This window comes from Numida meleagris, chromosome Z (assembly GCF_002078875.1).
Source record: "Numida meleagris isolate 19003 breed g44 Domestic line chromosome Z, NumMel1.0, whole genome shotgun sequence".
Taxonomy (NCBI): domain Eukaryota; kingdom Metazoa; phylum Chordata; class Aves; order Galliformes; family Numididae; genus Numida; species Numida meleagris.
This window is the reverse complement of record NC_034438.1, coordinates 7,310,043-7,330,700: the sequence shown is the minus strand read 5'-3', so window position 1 is coordinate 7,330,700 and position 20,658 is coordinate 7,310,043. Positions and strand designations below refer to the sequence as shown.

The window sequence follows — 20,658 nt, the reverse complement described above, 5'->3', positions numbered from 1 at the left end:
GCCTCAGGCGGCCTGATGGGGGCGGTAGTCAACGCCCGCCGGACTACCGCTCCCACAATGCCTCTCTTCCGCCCGCCCGCAGCGCCCGACGCTCTGCTGTGGCGGAAGAGCGAGGGCGGCGCGGGCAGCCAATGGGCGCCGAGCGCTGGGGGGGCTGCGGGGGCACTCTGGGAGTGGCGGTTGTTTCAAGATGGCGGAGGTGGCCCCTGAGCCGGGTGGGGATGTGTATTGGAGCCGGGACAGTATCCTTCTACGGCCTGGAGGCGGGCGTTGGTTCCCGGGGGCGGTGTGAGGAGGAGGGAGAGGGGCGGGAGGACGGGAGGCAGCTGTGAGGGGGGGGCGGGCAGCGTAGTGGGGCAACTGAGGCAGGGGCTCGGCCTTTTGGGGGGGTGGCTGCGTGGGGGCTGCGCTGTGCAGGAGGCGGAGGGCGGTGGTGTTGGGGGGTGGGGTGTTGGGGGGCTGTGGCCCTCGCGAAGGAGACCTGGGGTGCGGCGCGAGAACGTGGGGCTCGTCCTGAAAAGAGGCGCTGCGTGTGGGGAGGGATCCAGAGCCTGTCCTGCAGGGAAGATGGCCTGGGGCCCGCTTGGTCTGTCAGCACCCTGGAGGTAGCTGGGAAGAAATGAGGAGATTAGTCTTAGGTCACGGAGGTGTGGAAAGGAACCGGTAAGGAGACACTGAGCTGAAGGTTCAGACAGCATGAAAAAGATGTGAAAGGTATATATTTTATGACTGGAGTAGGAGCTTAACTACAAGGGTGAGCCTGTGGGCACCTGAGAGCTCTGTATGTGAGAAGTGAGCGCGAAGCCGTGGTGGGTAGTCTGCAGGAGGTGTGCAACTGCGGTGGTGAGACTGGGCACGCAGGTAGAGGACGAGGTGGTTGTGCTGTTGGGGTGCAGCACGTGAAAGGGTGGCTAGAGAGGTAGGCTTATGTGGTTCAGACAGCCTGAAGGAGTTGGCGTTGATGTTTCAGCTCACAAGGCTGAGTTAGAGGTTTAGCTGACTTAGAAGACGTTAGGGTCGGCCTGAAGGTGTGAAAGACCAATGGGACATGACAGGAGGTCTGGCCTCGTGGAAATTTAGGAGCTGACGATTTTGCTGTAGGTCAGAGGGACTTGAGGCATTGCTGGTGCTGGTGCTGAGGTTGAGATTCCAGCCTCAGCCAGCAGTGATTCAAAAGAAAGGTATGCACGCGTGCTCTTGTATTTATGTTTGATTACACACTCACTCCAAAACAATGCACAAGTGGAATGGGCCAACCATCCAAAGGGCTGGTTAGGGGACACTTTGTTAAAAATCTTGGAAGATTCCCAATTTGTACTTGAAAAAAAAAAGTGCAACTTTCTCTGTTTCTCTTTCATATCAGATTTGTTGCTGCAGTGTCACTACTCAGTTTAGGTGTGAAAAAGCTGATGCAGTTACAATTACTGTATTTGTGTATTTTTAAAAGTTAATTACTAGGGTGACAGGTCATCTCCTACAACCAAATATGGTCATAGTAGTGCTCTCGTGCATCAAGATATTCCAAGGAATCTTCTGCTATACGTGTTTTTGTAAGTAGGTAGTGTTGCTTTCAATCTTAGAAAAGGTTAAGTACACTGAAATAGGTCAATCCCAAGAACAAATAATATAGTGGATACTTTTAAAGAAGAGAGGTGGTTGGATCTTGGAAGATTTGGTAATATTGATTTACTAGCCTTGGAAAACGGAACTTCTCTCTGTAATTGCCAAACAGATGCTACATAGCGAGGCAGACTCCAGCATGCTGCACTGTTGTGTGTCTCTGGCTTGCTGTAGGGCAACTACTGTTGCCTTGAACATTAGCTATGGAGCCAGCAGGTTTATAACATTCACAGTCAGCCCATTAGGAATTTTGAGAGGCGTATGGCAGTGCATTAATTTTAAATGGTTGATGCTCGTAATGTCCCTATTCTTTCATTCTAAGACAGGGATCTTGGGCCTATTTATGGTAATTTTCAGTCCCACTGATTAAGGAAGACTGGTCTGACTTCGGTTTAATCTAATACACTAGGTAGTAAACATTTGTGGGAGAGTGATTCTGATAGCTTGCAGGAGAAACAGCATCAGCTTTGTCTAATTTTTCCATCCCTCTATTAAGTATCTATCTACAACAGTGCCAATATGGGTGGCAAACTTAAAAATCCCAATGTTGTTTAGGCAAATCTGCTTTTTTTCTACAGACGTGTTGTTGACAGATTAACCATATGTCAGCTGAGAAATAAATCGCCTGTGCTGAAGTTTGTTGTTTCTAGTAGCCGTATGAGTTGAAGATCTCTTTGGTATCCTGCAGAGTGCTGTCACAGCTTTGCTGACACAGCTGTTTGAACTTGGCTGTTACCCAGACTGGGACTTGATCTGCCTTGGTGATTTTTGGAAAGAGGGAACACAGTGCTTTACTTTTAGAGTTGATTCAGCTTTTTCACCTGGTTCGTGGCATGACCGCACATTGTGTTGTGACAGGGAGAGCAGGCTGCAGCTTACAGGTGAGAGCAGAAGTGCTTTCAGTGCTTGTAGAGAGACTACTGACACCAGTACGAGATGAAGCTATTCTCAAACTGGTCTAAGATGATGAGAGATAATTGTTTTTAAGTGATAATGTGGATCAAAAAGATTACAATGGAGTATGTGATCAAGCCCTTCCAGTGTGCCAGCTATCCACTGTATGATGGATAGTGAGGACTAACTGAATTTCAAGTTCCTATCCAGAGATGGAAGCTTCTATTTTCTAATAGAATTTTTCTATGTCACATGGTAACTTAGAAGTTTTTGAGTGATAGTTGGCATAGATTAGCTGAAGTATTTTCACAGTTTGACTCGATTGTGCAAAGACAATTGTACAAAACCTTAACTTATCTGCAAACAATACAGAAACTAAGCAATTGAGTTAATTGACCAAACTTTTAAGCTGAGGAAAAAAAAAACAGTAAAAACCAGTGGAGGAGCGCTAGCAGAGCAGAACTGTGTAGCTTGAGCTTTTGTTTTACACTTCAGCCTAATGTTAGTAATTTATGTAGGAATAAAAACCTGGACTTTCAGCTAAATCTGACTGTTGCTTTAAGGAAGGTTCTGTAGTTTACACCCTTCCCTGAATTGTGTTGTGTCCTATCTGCAGTGATTTCTAGGAGGCAATGTTACAGATTCAGTGACTGCTAACATAGTGCAAATATATGGTAACAGATCCTTTCTGAGTTTTTGAGTGTTTTCTGCAGTCAAGTAATTTGATAGTTAAAGCTCTAAATTTAGGTGGCTTACATTTAGAAATGGTTTCAGAGCAACTCTTCATCTTGTTAAAGAGAAAAAGTCCTCAGGCTTCCAGCTGGTACTTGCCATGTGATGGTCAGATGAGAATGACCAACTTCCCTAGAAGTTTTTTTTTCTAGCTTATCCTCATTTACATTTCTCAGAATATGCTGTACAAAATATAGGATTGCACTGCTGTACAAACGTGGACTATTCTGGAGGTTTGTCTTCCTTGCATATCAAGGGATTAGTTATATAATGAAAACCTGCTCTGATTTAAATATATTATAACTTCATTATCTTAGTAATTGCTCTCATAACTGGGACTGGTCCCTGGCATGTTTTGTGAAGGTGACCTGGAAGATAACCTTTACTAGCTAAAGTAAAAGCACAGTGAAGGAGAAGTAGCACTTTTTCTTTTAGGAATCGGTGTGTGTTCTTATTTATTTTTTTCCTTCCTAAACAAGTTTTTCCTCCTTCTGGTGCTCTCAAAGTTTTCCTGATTTGTTTTCTTATCAACTGCCTGTTAAAATTAAAGCCAAAATACTTGTTGTAGTTGGCTATGTTTTGTATTTGTTACCTTTAACAAAGCTACATGCAGTATCTGACGAAGAACAGCCAATGGTGTATGTTTCAGGTATGACCTTATAATAGCTGTAAACAAAGTTTTTTCCTGTGAATGCTAAACTTTGCAGTTTTTTTCCAGGTATGTGTTTTGTGTACTTAAGTGTGTAAGGTATAGAGTTATCACAAATAGTTCAAGTTGTAATGAGAGGTACAAGATTATAGGAGAGTATTTATGCTCTTCTGCTTAGATAAGCATATAGTATAAGATACAGAGCTTCAGGGGAGTTCTTTCTATTGCTACTGCATCATAGTGTCTTCAAATCTCTAAGGTAAGTTGAATTTTTAATGTGGTCTCCAGGGAATGTTGAAGCATTAGAGATTCTAAGGTCTTTTTTTTTTTCATTTTGAAGAGAACAATTAAAATGATTCATAGAATCACAGAGTGGTTTGGGCTGGAAGGGACCTTTAAGGTTGTCTAGTTCCAACCCCCCTGCTATAGGCAGGGACACCTCCCACTAGACCAGGTTGCTCAAAGCCCCATCCAGCCTGGCCTTGAATGCATCCAGGGAGGGGGCATTCACAACCTCTCTGGGCAACGTGTTCCAGTGTCTCACCACTCTCACAGCAAAGAATTTCTTCCTAATATCTAATCTAAATCTACCCGCTTCCAGTTTAAAACCATTTCCCCTCATCCTGTTGCTACATGCCCTTATAAAAAGTCCCTCCCCAGCTTTCCTGCACGCTCCCTTCAGGTGCCGGAAGGCTGCTATGAGGTCTTCTTGGAGTCTTCTCTTCTCCAAGCTGAAGAATCCCAACTCTCTCAGCCTGTCCCCATAGGGGAGGTGCTCCAGCCCTCTGATCACCTTCATGGCCCTCTTCTGGACCTGCTCCAACAACTCCATGTTCTTCTTGTGTTGGAGGTCCCAGAACTGGATGCAGTACTCCAGGTGGGGTCTGAAGAGAGCAGAGCAGACAGGCAGAACCTCCTCCCTCTTCTGCTGGTCACACTCCTCCTGATGCAACCCAGGATACGCTTGGCCTTCTGGGCGGTAAGCGCACATTGCTGGCTCATGTTGAATCTTTCATCAACCGACAGTCCCAAATCCTTCTCCTCAGGGCTGCTCTCAATCCATTCTCTGCCCAGCCTGTATCTGTGCTTGAGATTGCCCCAACCCAGGTGCAGGACTGTGTACTTGGCCTTGTTGAACTTCATGAGGCTGGCACGGGCCCACCTCTCCAGCCTGTCTTCTAGATGGCATCCCTTCCCTCTAGTATGTCCACTGCACCCCTGAGCTTGGTGTCATCTGCAAGCCTGCTGAGGGTGCACTTGATCCCACTGTCCATGTTGCCTACAAAGATGTTAAATAGCACTGGTCCAAGTACCAGTCCTCAAAGAACTCCACTTACTGCTGATCTCCACTTGGACATTGAGCTGCTGACCACAATCTCTGAGTGTGACTATCCAGCCAATTCCTTATCCAGCGAGTAGTCCATCCATCAAATCCATTTTTCTCCAGTTCGGTGATCAGGATGTCATGTGGGACAGTGTCAGATGGTTTGCACAAGTCCAGGCAGATGGCATCAGTTGCTCTTCTTTTATCCACTGATGCTGTAACTCCATCATAAAAGGCCACCAAGTCTGTCAGGCATGACTTGACCTTGGTGAAGGCATGTTGGTTGCCTCCAGTCACCTCATCTTTATTTGCCATGCGCCTTAGAAGGGCCTTCAGGAGGATCTGCTCCATGATCTTGCCAGGCACAGAGGTCAGACTGACTGGCCTGTAGTTCCCTGGATTTTCTTTTTTTTCCTTCTTGAAATTGGGGTTTATATTTCCCCTTTTCCAATCAGTGGGAACTTCACCAGACTGCTGCGACCTTTCAAATATGATGGATAGCAGCTTGGCAACTTCATCCGCCAGTTCCCTCAGAACCCACGGATGGATCTCATCGAGTCCCATGGACTCTTGCACCTTCAGGTTCTTTAGATGGTCTCAAACCTGATCTTCACTTACAGTAAGCAAATCTTCCTTCTTCCAGTTCTTATCTTTGCTTTCTGCAGCTTGGGCAGTGTGGCTAGAGCTCTTACTGGTCAAGACTGAGACAAAGAAGTCACTGAGCGCTTCAGCTTTCTCTGTATCCCTCGTGACCAGGTCTCCAATTTATTTCCGGAAAGAAATCTTCCCTGGCCTTCGTTTTTTTCACTGATATACCTGTAGAATTTCTTCATGTTCCCCTTTACGTCCTTTGCTAGATTTAATTCTGTCTGGGTTTTTGCTTTCCTAATCTGATCCGTGACTGCTCAGACAACTTCTTCGTAGTTCTCCCAGGTAACCCGTTCCTGCTTCCACTCTCTATAGGCTTTCTTTTTGAGATTTTTGAGCTCTTTTTTAGTCCAGGAGCTCCTTGTTGATCCATGGAGGTGTCCTGGCATTCTTGCCTCCCTTCCTTTTTCTTGGGATGCACTGCTTTTGGGCTTGGAGGAGATGGTCCTTGGATACTGACCAGCTTTCTTGGGCCCCTCTTCCCTCCAGGGCTCTATCCCATGTCAACCTGTGAAGCAGTTCCCTGAAGAGTTCAAAGTCTGCTCTACTGAAGTCTAGAGTAGCAAGCTTCCTGAGCACTCTCTTTGACATCCTAAGGATCTTGAACTCCGACATTTTGTGGTTACGAATGAAGAATGAATGATGATTCATTGTGTAAAGAAAAATTGAAACTGTTTTGTGATTAGTTCTCTTGACCTTAACTTACACAGTGCATACTTGTGTTCATCCCTGGGGAATAGATAAGCGCTTGTAGTCTTCCTTCTAAAGCATTTTTTAATTGTTTTCAAATATAAAGAGAGATTTTGCAGTGATGTCATGTCTTGAAAACATGACTGCAGTTGATCAACTCTAGTAAAATTGAGCGTATGTGCAACAAGCATCCAGCAGTTACGAACTTCTAGAGATCCTATTCTCTGGGCTTGGAGTAGCATGGTTACTCTTCAAAAAACTACAGTGCAGCAACTGTATTATTAAAAATGTCTGACTGTATGAGGTCTGCTCTGAAAGAAATGCCTCTGATTTTATTATCTTGGCCCATGATGTCAGAGCTAGATGTTGGTGGTATGGCAGTAGAGATTGAACCTTCCCACCAATACTCTGTTACATTTTGTTGCTGTGTGACATGGCAGAAGAGAGGCAGCCTGACAAAATGTTCTCTGATGTAGAAGTGCATATGTAGCAAAGGTGTGTCACTGAATTCCTTCATGTGGAAAAAATGTCATCCATTGACTTTCACTGACGCTTGCTGAACATTTATGGAGACCAAACAGTGGATGTGAACACAGTCAGGTGCTGGGTGGTGTGTTTCAGCAGTGATGACAGTGGCGTTGTGTCAAGTCCACTGGTGCAAGTGTTTCTAAGCACAGCATGCAGGCTTTTGTTCATTGCTGGCAAAAATGCAGAGCTAATGGTGGTGACTATGTTGACAAATAGCGTTCTGTAGATGAGAATTTGCACTATCAAATAGTGTTATTGTGCTTTTTGTATCTGTTGCAGTTTCCATGGGATTAAATAGGAGGCACTACTTTTGAAGCAACCTATGTATTTTTTAAATAGCATAGTTCAAGCCAGGTGATGTTATACAATGAAAAAAAAGCAAGTGATCCAAAATGCTGGAAATGATGACTTTGTGTAATACTCTTCCACTTTGGTGTTTGCGAGGAGAATGTCAGAAACATTTTCCCTTGAGTTCAAGCACAGACATAATAAAGCTGATTAATTTAGTTCTTTAACTTGAACTGTCGTCTCACTTCTCAAGTTCATTGCCCAAAGAAAAGTAATCTATTTGCTAGTATAATTTCAGTATTTTTTGTTCAAAATTTTTTGCACTTCTGAATAATCAAGGCTTGGTCTTTCAGGCTCCTGGCTTTCATGGGGTCTTGGGAGGTTTTAGGGTCAGTGTTGACACTTTATAATTGCACCATTTTCATTGCTCTAATGCTGTAACCATCAGTAGGAGTGGACTAGTTCTATGTATGGCAAGATCTGTAGAGTGCGCACTGCAGTGTTACCTCACTCATATGTGTGGTCCTGAGAGAAGAGTTAGGCTGAGCAATTAGTAGGCAGGCTGTATAACAGAAAAAATGTGTATTTTATCACAGAAATTGTATTTATAACAGTGGTACTTCTCTTTGGTTCCTATTCCTCTTTGAATGTCAAAGCAGCAGTTGGTTTTATGCTTTTGCATCTTAAACATAGGTTTTTGCACTGAATCTCAGAAGAAAAAGTGCATGTTTCAGAATTTGCTTCCATATTCATGTGACTGGGTGCTGTTCAATGCCATGCACTTCCTTTTTCTGCTAATATGCTCATCATGACAAAATTTTGTACAGAGTGAGATGCTGGGGGAAACTGCAAACAAATACTGAAATTTTTCATTCTTTTCAAAAATAGCTGCTAAAGAAGAGTCTCTTTTGACTTCATAATCTGTGTGTTCTGTTTGTCTTTCATCTACAGGAGTGTCTACAAAAGGAAATTTAAGAACAAGGTATTTACCAAAATGTCATAAAGGTGAAACTGAGCTGAAGGTGCCTGTAGCTGTTTCTTCTGTTTCCATGGATCCTGCTAGAAGCACAGGAGATCTGACAGGACATCAGGTCAGTAAAGGCAAATTTTTCTTGCTGTGCAGAGTGCACGTAGTGGAAAAATGTCACAAAATCTTTAGACTGAAAACTTCTGAATGGTTTTAGAGAGCTATTGTTCTTGCAGACTTGAATTTTTTGCCCACTTGCACTGTGACCTGCTGGAAAAAATTACTTTTCCACTTGGGTGGCTTGCTATCTAAAAGAGAACAAAAGCTGAATGTGCTAATTTGTGTAAGTGGTATGCAACTAGTGCTATGTAAAATGGACATAAAATGGATTTGTAGAGGGAGGGAGCAGCTTTGAGTAGCCCCTAATCTGTATGTTACTAGCCAAACACACAGATGGTGTTTCAGTCTGAATAGACTGACTAGTTTCACTGGACTAGTTTCATTGGACTGGTTTTAACTTTTAGTAGCAACACCTGTAATATTCTTTTCAGAGACCTGTTGTTATGGCTGCTCATGTAACAGGGTAAAGTTGTTTTCCATTTTTTGACAATAAAAGTTAAAATGCATCAGAGTAATAGGAGTAATGTAGTCAGCTGATAATATCTTTGCTGCAGTGAATTGTCTGGTCTACTCCTGTGACAGTAGACACTTTTCCTATTGTTAAAAGTGTTACAAGTTTCAAAGCAGTAGGGTTTTCCTTGGAAGTTTATTTTGTATTCTAAGGTATCTTGTGATATTTGGAAAATTATTGAGCAATGCCATTTTTCTAACAAGATTTGGACAGTGTATTGACTATGAAAGCCATTTAAATACTGTTAAGTTTCTTGCTTGGTAACGTTCTAAGTTATTAATGTGAGGTATCTTTGTACTTCCCAGGGAGTATCTAAAACTTTTGACTGCTTCTGGTTCACTGCTGTATTAACATGCATTAAACATTATTTTGTGTATGGGGTAAGATGTCTGTCATCTGTATGCTGACTAAATGCTTTGTGCTTCACATGTATGTTGAAAATCAATGTGAAGATAGGTCACACTGTTCTTGTTAGTTTGATGGTGTCACTGCTCTTTGAATCCTTAAGCAGCTGTATTTTCCACCTCGTGACATGCTAGTATTCATTTTTAGGACTGCTCCTGGTCTCCTCACAGTCTGTATCTCTTTTTATCAGTACTTGCTTTCAGAAGGCTCTCATGTACCTCCGGTTTGCAAATGATGTTGTTCTTAAGTGACATTTGGAGAAATTTCACAAATAGCTCCCAATATGCAGAGTCTTTGTGTAGATATGTTTTGTTATAAGCGTCTGCAAGCCACCTGCCTCACAGAGGTCTTCATACCTCGCTTTAAAATCTACTTTTTTGTATTATGTGTTGCTAGCATTACTTGTTGTTTACAGAAATTTTACTGAGTTTTCCTTGAGAAACTTGTTGGAGTAGAAATGGTTTTTGTTCTTTATTTACAATGTGTGTATACACCAAATCTTGATTTGAGATTCAGATGTGCTTTTACAACAGTGACAATACAATGGGTTCAAAGGTTTTACTCTTTTTTTTAGCCTGTTTTTCTCATGTCATTTGAAGTCCTCATGGAAACTTCCTACTTTGAAGACAAACTCTGAATTGCTTGAAACAAACAGAACAAATACATTTTACTTGTTATAGAAGAGGAAGGTTTCTCAAAGTTTATTAACAAGGAGTTTTCATGACTAAAATAAATAATTTTCTTCTAGGTATGTGTAGGGTTATGTGTATGTCTAGAGAGATTTAATCACTTAATTTTGACATACTTTGCAGTTTATAATTTACCAGGATTGTCTATTGAAGAGAATGGTTTGGGTTCCAGTCTAATTTGAATTTTAGCAGAAATAATTTACTCACCCTTTCTTCTTTCAGGTAGACTTGACTAAACATAATAGGTTGAGAGTTTTGGAGAAGACTTCAGAAAGATCTTCTTAGCTCTGGAGTTTTTTTGGCAGTTTGAATGAATCAGTGGTTAACTGCTCTTGATCATAATTTTCCATCTTCCTACTTCCTGTTTGTCAGAATTTGTCTACTTCTGTCATGCAGGTTGTCCTCTTCCGAAGTGTGGTTTATAAAGTGAGAGAATCTTCTCCTTGTACAGTATATTTCCTGTAGAAAATACTGAGTTATGAAATAGTGTAGATGTGTAGAAAGGACAGACATCTTGAAAAAGGAGTCTATATTGGAGTCTGTCTCATTTGTCATCTTGTTTCTATGATTATGGTAGAGCTGTTGCTGTGCTTCACTCCACAGTTTCTTCTTGAAAAATGAAGCCAGCAGGGCTGGGGAAGTGACTGTCCCTCTCTACTCCGCCGTTGTAAGGCCCTATCTGGAGTACTGCATCCAGGTCTGGGGTCCCCAGCACAGGAGGGATGCGGAGCTGTTGGAGGAGTCCAGAGGAGGGCCATGAAGATGATCAGGGGGCTGGAGCACGTCTCCTATGAAGGCAAGCTGAGGGAGCTGGGCTTGTTCAGGCTGGAGAAGAGGAGATTCCAGGGAAGCCTCATTGTGGCCTTCCAGTACTGGAAGGGAGCTTACAAGCAGGAGGGGGACCGACATTTCACATGGTCTGATAGTGATAGGACAAGGGGGAATGGCTTTAAACTAAAATAGGAGAAATTTAGGTTAGATGTTAAGAAATTCTTTACTCAGAGGGTGGTGAGGCATTGGAACAGGTTACCCAGAGAAGTTGCGGATGCCTCATCCTTGGATCTGGGCAGCCTGACCTGGTTGGTGGGTGGCAACTGTGCCCATGATGGGGGTTTGGAACTTGGTGGGCTTTAAGGTCCCTTCCAACGTAAGCCATTCTATGACAAGTATTACAGTACAAGCCTGCCTTCAATCCATACTTATGGATGATACTAAAAAAGCACAGAATAATTTTTCAGTTTTTCCTTTTCCTCCCACAAGTCTGTTTGTCTGACAATACGTATGTGGGTTTGGGGAATAGCTTGAGGTACATTCTGTTAACATCTCCTTTATTAATGCAATCAAGCTTATGACATTTTTTTGAATGAAAAATCTCTTTTTTTTTTTTGAAAAGATTCCATCAGCAGTCTACTAAAAAAGAATAAAAATTTTTAGACATTTGAAACATAGGAAATGAACATCCTTTCAATTTATGTTTAGTTGAACTTAAATTCAGTTGTGTTCAAGACTTTCTCTCTTTGCATGAGAGTAAATGGTATACGTTTGGGAAGGAAACTGGAATCCACTTGAAAAGCACAAAAACGTAATCCATCTTGTGAAGCTGTTTTTTCAAGGAAAATATCTTGAAGTTAAAATGAGAGTGCACTTGCAGAGTCAGGTGGCTATAACAAGACCATAAAATCATCACCTCTTTTGAAAGCTGCGTAGTTCTTTGTTTTAAACCACTGTTCAAGAAGCAATTAGCTAAGAGTGGAAAGGGGCACTTCCTCTCTGATGCAGTGTAGGTCAGCTGCTATTACTGCTAATGAGGGGAGATAAGCCCAGCCTTTGCTTTCTAAGTTCAGAGCTTCTTCTGTGCTGTATTGTGCTAATTTGGCCAAGCTGCAAAGCATTTGGTAGCCTTCTTGTATCTCATGTTAAGCACTGCCTGTGTTCAGGGAGGTTTGTAAAAGGGTGGACTGAAAATAAACAAGACTAAGTGGAAATATTTAAACTTGCCAAAATCTTGGGCAGAACAGCATAGCTGTTATTACTGCTGTCATCTTGGGATTGTTATTTTGTGCATATTCCTAGCAGTGGAGAACTGACAGAAGTTTTTGGAGAATAAAAGCAATTTTGACCTAAGATTTTTTTTCCCACTTGGAAACACCCAAAACATGTAATAATAGCAGTGGCCAGGCACTGCAAAGGATTCTTGCAAAGATGAACGGCAATATGCCCTCTGGTGGACATTGATAACAAATGCTACTGTTTTCAACAGTAATGGAAATGAGTGCATTAAAAGAACTGAAGTGCTGGAATATGCTAAAGATTTCTTTTGAGAAGGAATGGTAAGTTGAGAAGGTAGCATATAGATGATTAAAAACAAATGATAATGGCATAAAAAAAGGTTGTGTACTTTCTGGTGTATTAAATTGCATGAAATAAGGACTTCTATTAACAGTACATTGCACACTTTTTTGCTGTTTTGTATGCTTTGCTCACAAATGCTAAATCGGAATGCTTTTTTCTTACTCTGTATTTTAGGATTCCAATAAAATAAAGTTTGAACCTAGGTTTGGATATCACTGCACTAGATTTCCAAGTCATGAGAATCTATTGCATTTTATCTGGTACAGATCGTGAGTAGTGTAGGTCTTGAAACTTTACTTGACATCTTTAGCATTGAAGAAAGTATTCTGCATTTTACAAGTTTCAAGTCTCTCAGACTTCTCCACAATTTTGGTAATTTATTCCACTGAATTGTACTTACAGATAAAAATATGCACTTTATTTCCAGTTGGAATTTGTCTACCTTCAGCTTCTAATTATTAGGTCCTGAAATGCTTTTAATGTCTTATGAAATACTTGTTCTCTTTAAAGAGTACTTTCTAAAATGTGGCTTTCAATTTTCAGGTCACTAATGAAGGAGGAATGAAGAGTGCTTCTTTAAAGGATTTATGTCCTGAGGACAAGAGACGCATTGCAAACTTAATTAAAGAACTTGCCAGGTGAGAATAAGCATCACCTGAAAATGCATTATGTTTAAGGAGAGTCATTCTTCTAATTAACATCAAGTAATGTAGAACTGCATTATGGAACTGAATATTTGCATAAAATATTTTTTATTCCTGGAAGAGGTATGAATAGTGAAGTATTTTCCTTGTTTCCTGACCCAAAATATCCTAAACATAATGAAAACAGAAGCTGAAGTTTTGTGACCTGCAGTTGTTCATCTAGTCACAGGACTAGAGTTTTGTTTGCTGCTTGTAACCTGTAGTTTAAAAATGTTATTTATGTCTACAAATGTTATAAATGTTTATAAATGTTGTCTTATGGAAGTAAGAACATCACTGATAAAAAATTCTGTAATGCTTGTTTGTCAGGAGTAAATTTGTATACGGAACTCCACATTAAATGTGGATTGCAGATCTTGTGGATAATACATGCTAATCTGCATGTACTCATGTTTTCATGTGTAGAGGAGTACAGTCCACTGTGATTTTAACTTATTTTGCCAACTTAATTTGGCAAAATTTTACTTTAATTTCTTCATGTTCTCCTTATTCTTTGAAAAGACAAGCTATAGTGGTGGAAGTTTCTCAACTTGAGCAAAAAATTTTCAAGTTTCATTCCTGTGCTAGTTGCATTTATGGAGATAAATGATGTCAAAGACAAATTTGAATGGGAGAGAGGAGTTATTTTTCCTCCCCTCTGTCCCTTGTGCTTTAGAATCTCTGGGAATCTGCTTCTTACGTGATGCCTGTAAAAACTGAGGAGCGCTTGGAACTGTGGCAGGCTTTATTACGATACCAGAGGAGGAAACTTCATGAGATTATCTCAGGCCCTCTGGGCTAAAAGTTAGTGTCCACACTCAGAGCTTGGCTGTAAAATTTTGCTAGAACAAAGTGCAAGTTCTCAGGTATTAATGAAATACTTTTCGTCATAAATTTTATATGTGCAATAATTGGCAAGCATTACTGTCCTTTTTCTTTTCATAAAGAAAAACTTGCGCAGAGAAATTAAGTTACTTGTTCAAGGTCATGCACAGTAAGTCTCTGGTGCAGCTAAGAGTATTTTCTCTCTGATTATCCTCATCCACTAGACCATTTTGCCCACTAATAATTTGTGCCCATATAGGATTCCTTGCTATCCAACATTTCAGTAATTTCTGAAGTTCTTCATGCTTGCAATGCTATTTTATCCTGCCTCATGTGTTAGAAAATGTCGAGTTAAGGCTGTCAAGAAGAGTAGATTGCTGGGAAGCCTGGATACAAATTGTCAGATGTTGGAGCTATTCGGACACTGTTGCCACCGTTGATATATAGAGATATATTCTAATATTTAAAAAAGTCTTTTACTACATTGTTCCTCATAATACACTGCTCCCTAGTGAATACTAGTACACTAACTCATTTGAGCATGGGATTCTTCTTAAATCTCAGATGCTGTGATTTTTCCCCAAGGACAGTTTGATATTTCTGCCTGACATTTCTTCGAAGAAAAATAGAAGGTGCAGCAACATTAATTTTGAAAAGTAAAATTAGTGGAACACTATTATTTTATACTTAGTTCTCTTTTATTTTTAAACCTAATCATATTTTTATTGGATATAATTAAAAGTCCTTTGCAGAGTAATAGGGATGTTGAACTTTAATTCCGCTCACCTCGTCACTTTTTAAAAACTCTCCACAATTTTCATCTTGAGTTGTGCAATGATGAAGAGTTTTTACATGCAGTAGAACATTCTCTGCTGTTTTAAAGAAGAAAAGGAACCAGCAGAATGCTGAAAATTTTCCAGTAAGACTGTCCTGTAGTAAATAACTGGGAGAATAAAGATCTCACTTGACTAGAGCTATACTTAACCATTTCTTGTTTTGCTGCTATTTATGAATGAGAATGATGGTTGTTGAAACTAATTCATGGATGCTTATTGCAGGCTGGTGGAAGAAACAGAGTGGTCAATAACTGCCTGGACAAAGGCAGGTATACAGTGACAAAATTCTGTCTGCATGGAAACCAGTGGCAAAATATGATTGACTCCTGGTGCTTGAATCTCAACCATGTCTTGCTTTAGCAGTTCAGGATATTGGTCGTTCACTGACTTTTACAGCTGCTAAAGGAAAGCTGATGTACTTTTCTCTTCCTACTTTCCCTTCTTTTCCTCCGACTCTCATTCCCATTGCACTTTTGAACGCAGAAAATGCATTAGCTTTTATGCTGAAGTGTGAGACTTTGTCTTGGTGTGAGTAAAATGTAATGCTGGCTATATTATTATACTTGCCTTTGAAAAACTGAGTTACTTTTACTTATGCTCTGCTGTTGGGAATTCCAGAGGTTGACATCACATTAGCTGTTAGAGACTTGATGAAATTGAATTTTGAGTTGGTGTCGAATGGAAGGACACAATGGTCTCCTTTCTCATCCTAGTTAGAATAATCTTAGGTTTTGCTCTGTGATACCACCTATAAATCTAACCATTATTTTTCCTTCGAGCGTATCAAGTTTCTCTTCCCTCTTAAAGTGAAAAGAGAAAGGCAAACTGGATGCAAACTTAGAAAACTGTCACATCGCAGAATCATGGAATGGCTTGGGTTGTAAGGGACTAAAGACCATCCAGTTACAACCCCCTGCTTTGGGCGTGGTTGTCACCCTCTGATCAGGCTGCCCAGGACCCCATCCAACCTGGCCTTGAACATCTCAGGGATGGGGCATCCACAGCTTCTCTGGGCAGCCTGTGCCAGTGCCTCACCACCCTCTGAGTCAAAAAATGTTCTTCCCTAACATCTAATCTAAATCTCCCCTCATTTAGATTAAAGCCATTCCCCCTTGTCCTATCAGTATCAGACCATCGAAACAGTTGTGCTGGGAGTCTCAGGCCTGGATGCAGTACTCCAGGTGGGGCTTCATGGGGCAGAGTAGGGGGACAATCACCTTCCTCACCCTGCTGGCAATCCCTCTGTTGATGCAGCCCAGGACACAGTTGGCCTTCAGGGCTGCAGGCTCATGTCCAGCTTTTCATCCGCCGGTATCCGGAAGTCTTTTCTCCATGGGGCTGCTCTCAATGAGTTCTTCTCCCAGTCTCCACTCATATCTGGGATTGTTCTGACCCAAGTGCAACATCTTGAACTTGGCCTTGTAATACTGTAGATTTGTAGAGTCATGCCCATGAAAGCCAAAGAGTTCTGTGAGTAAATGGGTGATCACACCCAAGAATTTCCCATGATTTTCAAAAACAACCAGCATGGTACTTTTGTGTTTTCAGCAAGGTGCTGCTGGCATGGTGCTGAAAGTGTTAGGCACACAATAAGAGCAAATTTTAACTCTCTCTACAAGCAGAATCCTTTTAAGAGGCATAGAAAAAAAAAAAAAGATTTTATCTCAGCTTTTGTTGCTGCAGGCTACTCCTAAAGCAGTCATCAGCTTATGTAATGAAATGAGTAGTGACACAGTGAAGACACTGAAAGGTTCTAACCCTCATATTCTGTGCCAATGTCAGCACACATTAGCCTCTTCCAAGAGGGAGCAGCGCAAGGTCTCTTGGGATCTATCCAGTTGACTGTGGAGCATTAAGGACTTGCTAAAGACCATACTGAGAATGGTTACATACATTTTAAAAGCTGTGGGCAGATTTTGAGAGGCCTCAGCACTTGGCTGAATGAAAATGGTTATAACTTTGTTTGCAGAGAAAACATATGTGTGCGTACAAGCACACGTTGCTTACCTTGCTCTGCCTGGGGGTAGAGAGGCCCTACAGAGAGATCTGGACAGGCTGGATCTCTGGGCTGAAGCCAATGGGATGAGGTTCAACAAGACCAAGTGCCGGGCCCTGCACTTTGGCCACAACAACCCCAGGCAACGCTACAGGCTTGGGGCAGAGTGGCTGGAAGACTGTGTAAAGGAAACGGACCTGGGGATGTTGGTCGATGCTCGGTTGAGCATGAGCCAGCAGTGTGCCCAGGTGGCCAAGAAGGCCAATGACATCCTGGCTTGTATCAGAAATAGTGTTGCCAGTAGGAGTAGGGAAGTCTGTACTCAGCCCTAGTGAGGCTGCACCTCGAGCACTGTGTCCAGTTTTGGGCCCCTCACTGCAAGAAAGACACTGAGGCCCTGGAGCGTGTTCAGAGGAGGGCGACGAAGCTGGTGAGGGGTCTGGAGCACAGGCCTCATGAGGAGCGGCTGAGGGAGCTGGGATTGTTCAGTCTGGAGAAGAGGAGGCTCAGGGGAGACCTTATCGCTCTCTGTAACTACCTGAAGGGAGGTTGTAGTGAGCCGGGGGTCGGCCTCTTCTCTCTTGTAACTAGTGACAGGACGAGGGGGAATGGCCTCAAGTTGCGCCAGGGGAGATGTAGGCTGGACATGAGGAAACACTACTTTTCTGAAAGAGCGGTCAGGCGCTGGAATGGGCTGCCCAGGGAGGTGGTGGAGTCACCGTCCCTGGAGGTGTTCAAGAAACATTTGGATATAGCGTTGAGAGACGTGGTTTAGTGGGGTTATTGGTGGTAGGTGGATGGTTGGACTGGATGATCTTGTAGGTCTTTTCCAACCTAGCTAATTCTATGATTCTATGATTCTAACTGATACATAGCTACAGAATTTTGACTCTGACTCCTGCTACAATGCTCATCATAGTTCTGCCTTTAACATTTAAAAGTACAGCTCACATATTGCTTTCTTCTGAATGTACATAGCACTGACTATGAGACATAGAATGGTTATGAAAGTTTGGTGGTTTTTTTTGCTTTTAGTATTGAGAATTTGTATCTAACTCCTTTGTTTATCTTATTTAAAGTTTTAAGACAAGGCTTCAAGTTGCTCCCGGGGAAATGCAGGTTGGATGTTAGAAGAAAACTTTGCTGAAAGAGTAGTCTGGCACTGGAATGGGCTGCCCAGGGAGCTGGTGGAGTCATCATCCCTGGAGGCGTTCAAGAAACATGGAGATGTAGTACTAAGGAACATGATTTAGTGGGCAGTATTGGTGGTAGACAGGCAGTGGGACAAGATGATCTTGGAGGCCTTTTCCAACCTTTATGATTCTATGATTTCCTGTAGTTTTTGCAAACAAGTCTATGAAAGCAACTGCGGTGGAAAGGTAATTCCCTCATCCTCACAAGAGAGGGAGTGATTGCCCTTTTCAGACATACTATATATACTTTTTTTGCCATCAGGTGAGTGTCATTCAGGCAAAGACCAATGGTGCACCTAGAATGACTTGTACTTGGCAGCTAGATAAGCAGCTTTTAGACAGCCCTTTGTACCTCACTGAGAAATCCTTCATCCTTCCCAAGTCACTGGATTCCTAAACTCTTTGTAGAGTGGTGGCAGTCTGGGACACAAGTCTTGTCTACTAGCATTGCATTATGTGGACTTTTGTACCTGATATTAAGGTGAAATTGACCCACTAAAATGGAAATTCTCCAAAAAAGTTGGAAATGGGAATTAAAACAGAAGCTTAATTTGAGTAGAGAACTGGAAACCATTACAAAGAAACACAGTAAAACTACGTATTTGTACCATATACTTCTCATTTAAGTGTTGTCCTTCCAGCAGTTAGAATCTTTGAAGGATAGTTGGCATGTGGAAGTCCATTTTAGAAATGCACAGCATTTGACCACTTGAGCTACCTTCTCTCCTGGGTTTGCCTATACTTATCTCATATTTAACCATTAAATCTGGCTTTAACTTCAATAACTTCAATATCAATTTTTCCTTTTCATTTTTTTTTTTTGTGTATTGTGTGTGTTACTTTAAGAGACAATATTCTGCTGAAGTTCTCTTAATTAGTCAGGCAGTGTGACTGCAAATGAGATATCCCTAAGCTTGTATGAAAATTACTTCTCGTTGATAGGTAAAGCATGCCTAGAATTATTGCATCACCAATCACGCTTACCTTTTGTACTTAAAAAGTCATTTGTAGCTATAAATTCATGCTGTGAGATCAGGTTTTGTATTATTTTGCAAGTTGCATATAATAAAATTTATCCATTGTGCACCGATTTCAATTATGGGATTGTTGGAGGGTTTTTTTTTGTTATTTTTTAGATTTATACAGACTGCTTGTGACACTTGAGTAAAATGTATCGCATTTGCAAACAGTGCCCTTAAGACAAAATTGCTGCCATTCTGTCTTCCTGCGGTGCTGATACTAAATGTCACTGTTGCCCATTTCTGCTAGAGGCTTGTTGTGATGGAGCCTGGCATTAAATTTGCTTCGTCTTGTTGGTGTACATCTTTGTCTTGGAATATCCAATGGCATTCTGTGGTTCATGTGTGTGTTGGGCTCAGCCTGATGCACTTATCTTGGACCTTGGTCTGTTTTTTACCTCCTGTCACCATGCCTGCTCCAGATGCTAGTCTTTTCTTGGTTTCTAAAACTTGTGGTTTTCAGGAATGGTCACCAAAATGTTTTAATCTTTGCTTGACTGTTAGCAGACTAGAATCAAGCAAATGTTCCCAAAAGGTAAATGCTCCCAACAAGTATATGACTGATCAGTGAGGCTTCCGGTGGCTATGCTTTTTGTTTTGTCTTCTCTGTCTTAACTTGCTCAGCTACACTGCATTCGGATTTTAAAAAGTAGAAAATACTACTTTTCATTTGCTTTATCAGTGCTTCTTTTGTTTTCTTTTTCAAAGATCGTAGGCTCTTTCAGTCAAGAGGAGTTACTTTTGCGCTTTGTCTGTAGACTGGTGTTGATGTTATTATTGTTCTGACTCTTCCCTGTGCATGACCGTTTTCATTAGACAAATAAAACTTAGTGCTGTTGGCCTATATGTTGCTTTAAAAATTCCACCTGCAGAGGATCGGTCCTGTTTCCTCAGTGGAATGAGTCAGTTTCATCAGCAGACTTGTTGATCAGTTGCTTCTTAAGATGAGAAAGTAGCAGTAGTGAACACAGGAGCACACCATAACTGGAACTGGTGAATAAAGAATTAATTTGAGCCCTAAGGCTGATGTCTTAGGAGGGTCTGTCAGCATACCTACATCACTTTTTTTTTTTTTCCTACACAGGCTCCTGCAAAATAAAATTAAGATCTTTATTTAGATGCATCTAGATTTACATAAGCATGGAAGTGCTGAATTTAAAACAAATATTGAACAAAGATGTGTGTGTCCTATGCCACAAGTTAGGTGATTGTAAATTCTATGCAAAGAAATAATGTAGATATTCAGCAGCAGGAATAGTTCTACTGATATGTCATCTTCACGCTCAGTTGTCAGTCTTTATTTGCACCTGCAAACAATGACAGCTGAACATCAATATGTTGCCCAGTGAAGTGGCTGTGCCCTTTGTAGCTGGAGTGCCTTCATGCTTTGCTGTTTTCTGACCATGAACAGTGGAAAAACAGTGAAAATTCTTTTTAGGAGCGTTGTGAGCCTTGAAATATTTCTGTTTGGCACCAGTGAAGTCCTTCCTAGTTCTGCTAAAATCTTCTGTTCTTTACAGCCAGAAGGCAAAGAAATAAGGATATTAAAAAAAATCTCACTGAGCTGTGTATAGGATATGACATAAATCCAGCATAATCTGATGACATTCTTGTATTCCTTTTCTCTAACTTTCTTTTGCCACCTCCTGTGAGTAACTGTCTTCTATATCTTGCCTGCCCTTTATGAGC

At 41.4% G+C, this 20,658-nt stretch overlaps 1 protein-coding gene across 7 annotated transcripts in view; it reads left to right on the top strand.

The window, feature by feature from the left end:
• KIAA1328 (KIAA1328 ortholog) overlaps positions 78-20,658 on the top strand; it is a 179,740-nt gene continuing 159,159 nt past the window's right edge. Inside the window, exons 1-4 of one of the 7 annotated variants that reach the window (XM_021379500.1) lie at positions 82-242; positions 3,856-3,895; positions 8,325-8,464; positions 12,961-13,055. In XM_021379500.1, the coding sequence (XP_021235175.1) occupies positions 132-242; positions 3,856-3,895; positions 8,325-8,464; positions 12,961-13,055 (386 nt within the window). In that variant the 5' untranslated portion in view covers positions 82-131. Of the gene's footprint in view, positions 243-3,796; positions 3,965-4,743; positions 4,875-8,324; positions 8,465-12,960; positions 13,056-20,658 lie in introns of those variants that run through there. The other 6 variants (XM_021379499.1, XM_021379502.1, XM_021379503.1 and 3 more) reach the window with 6 other exon arrangements.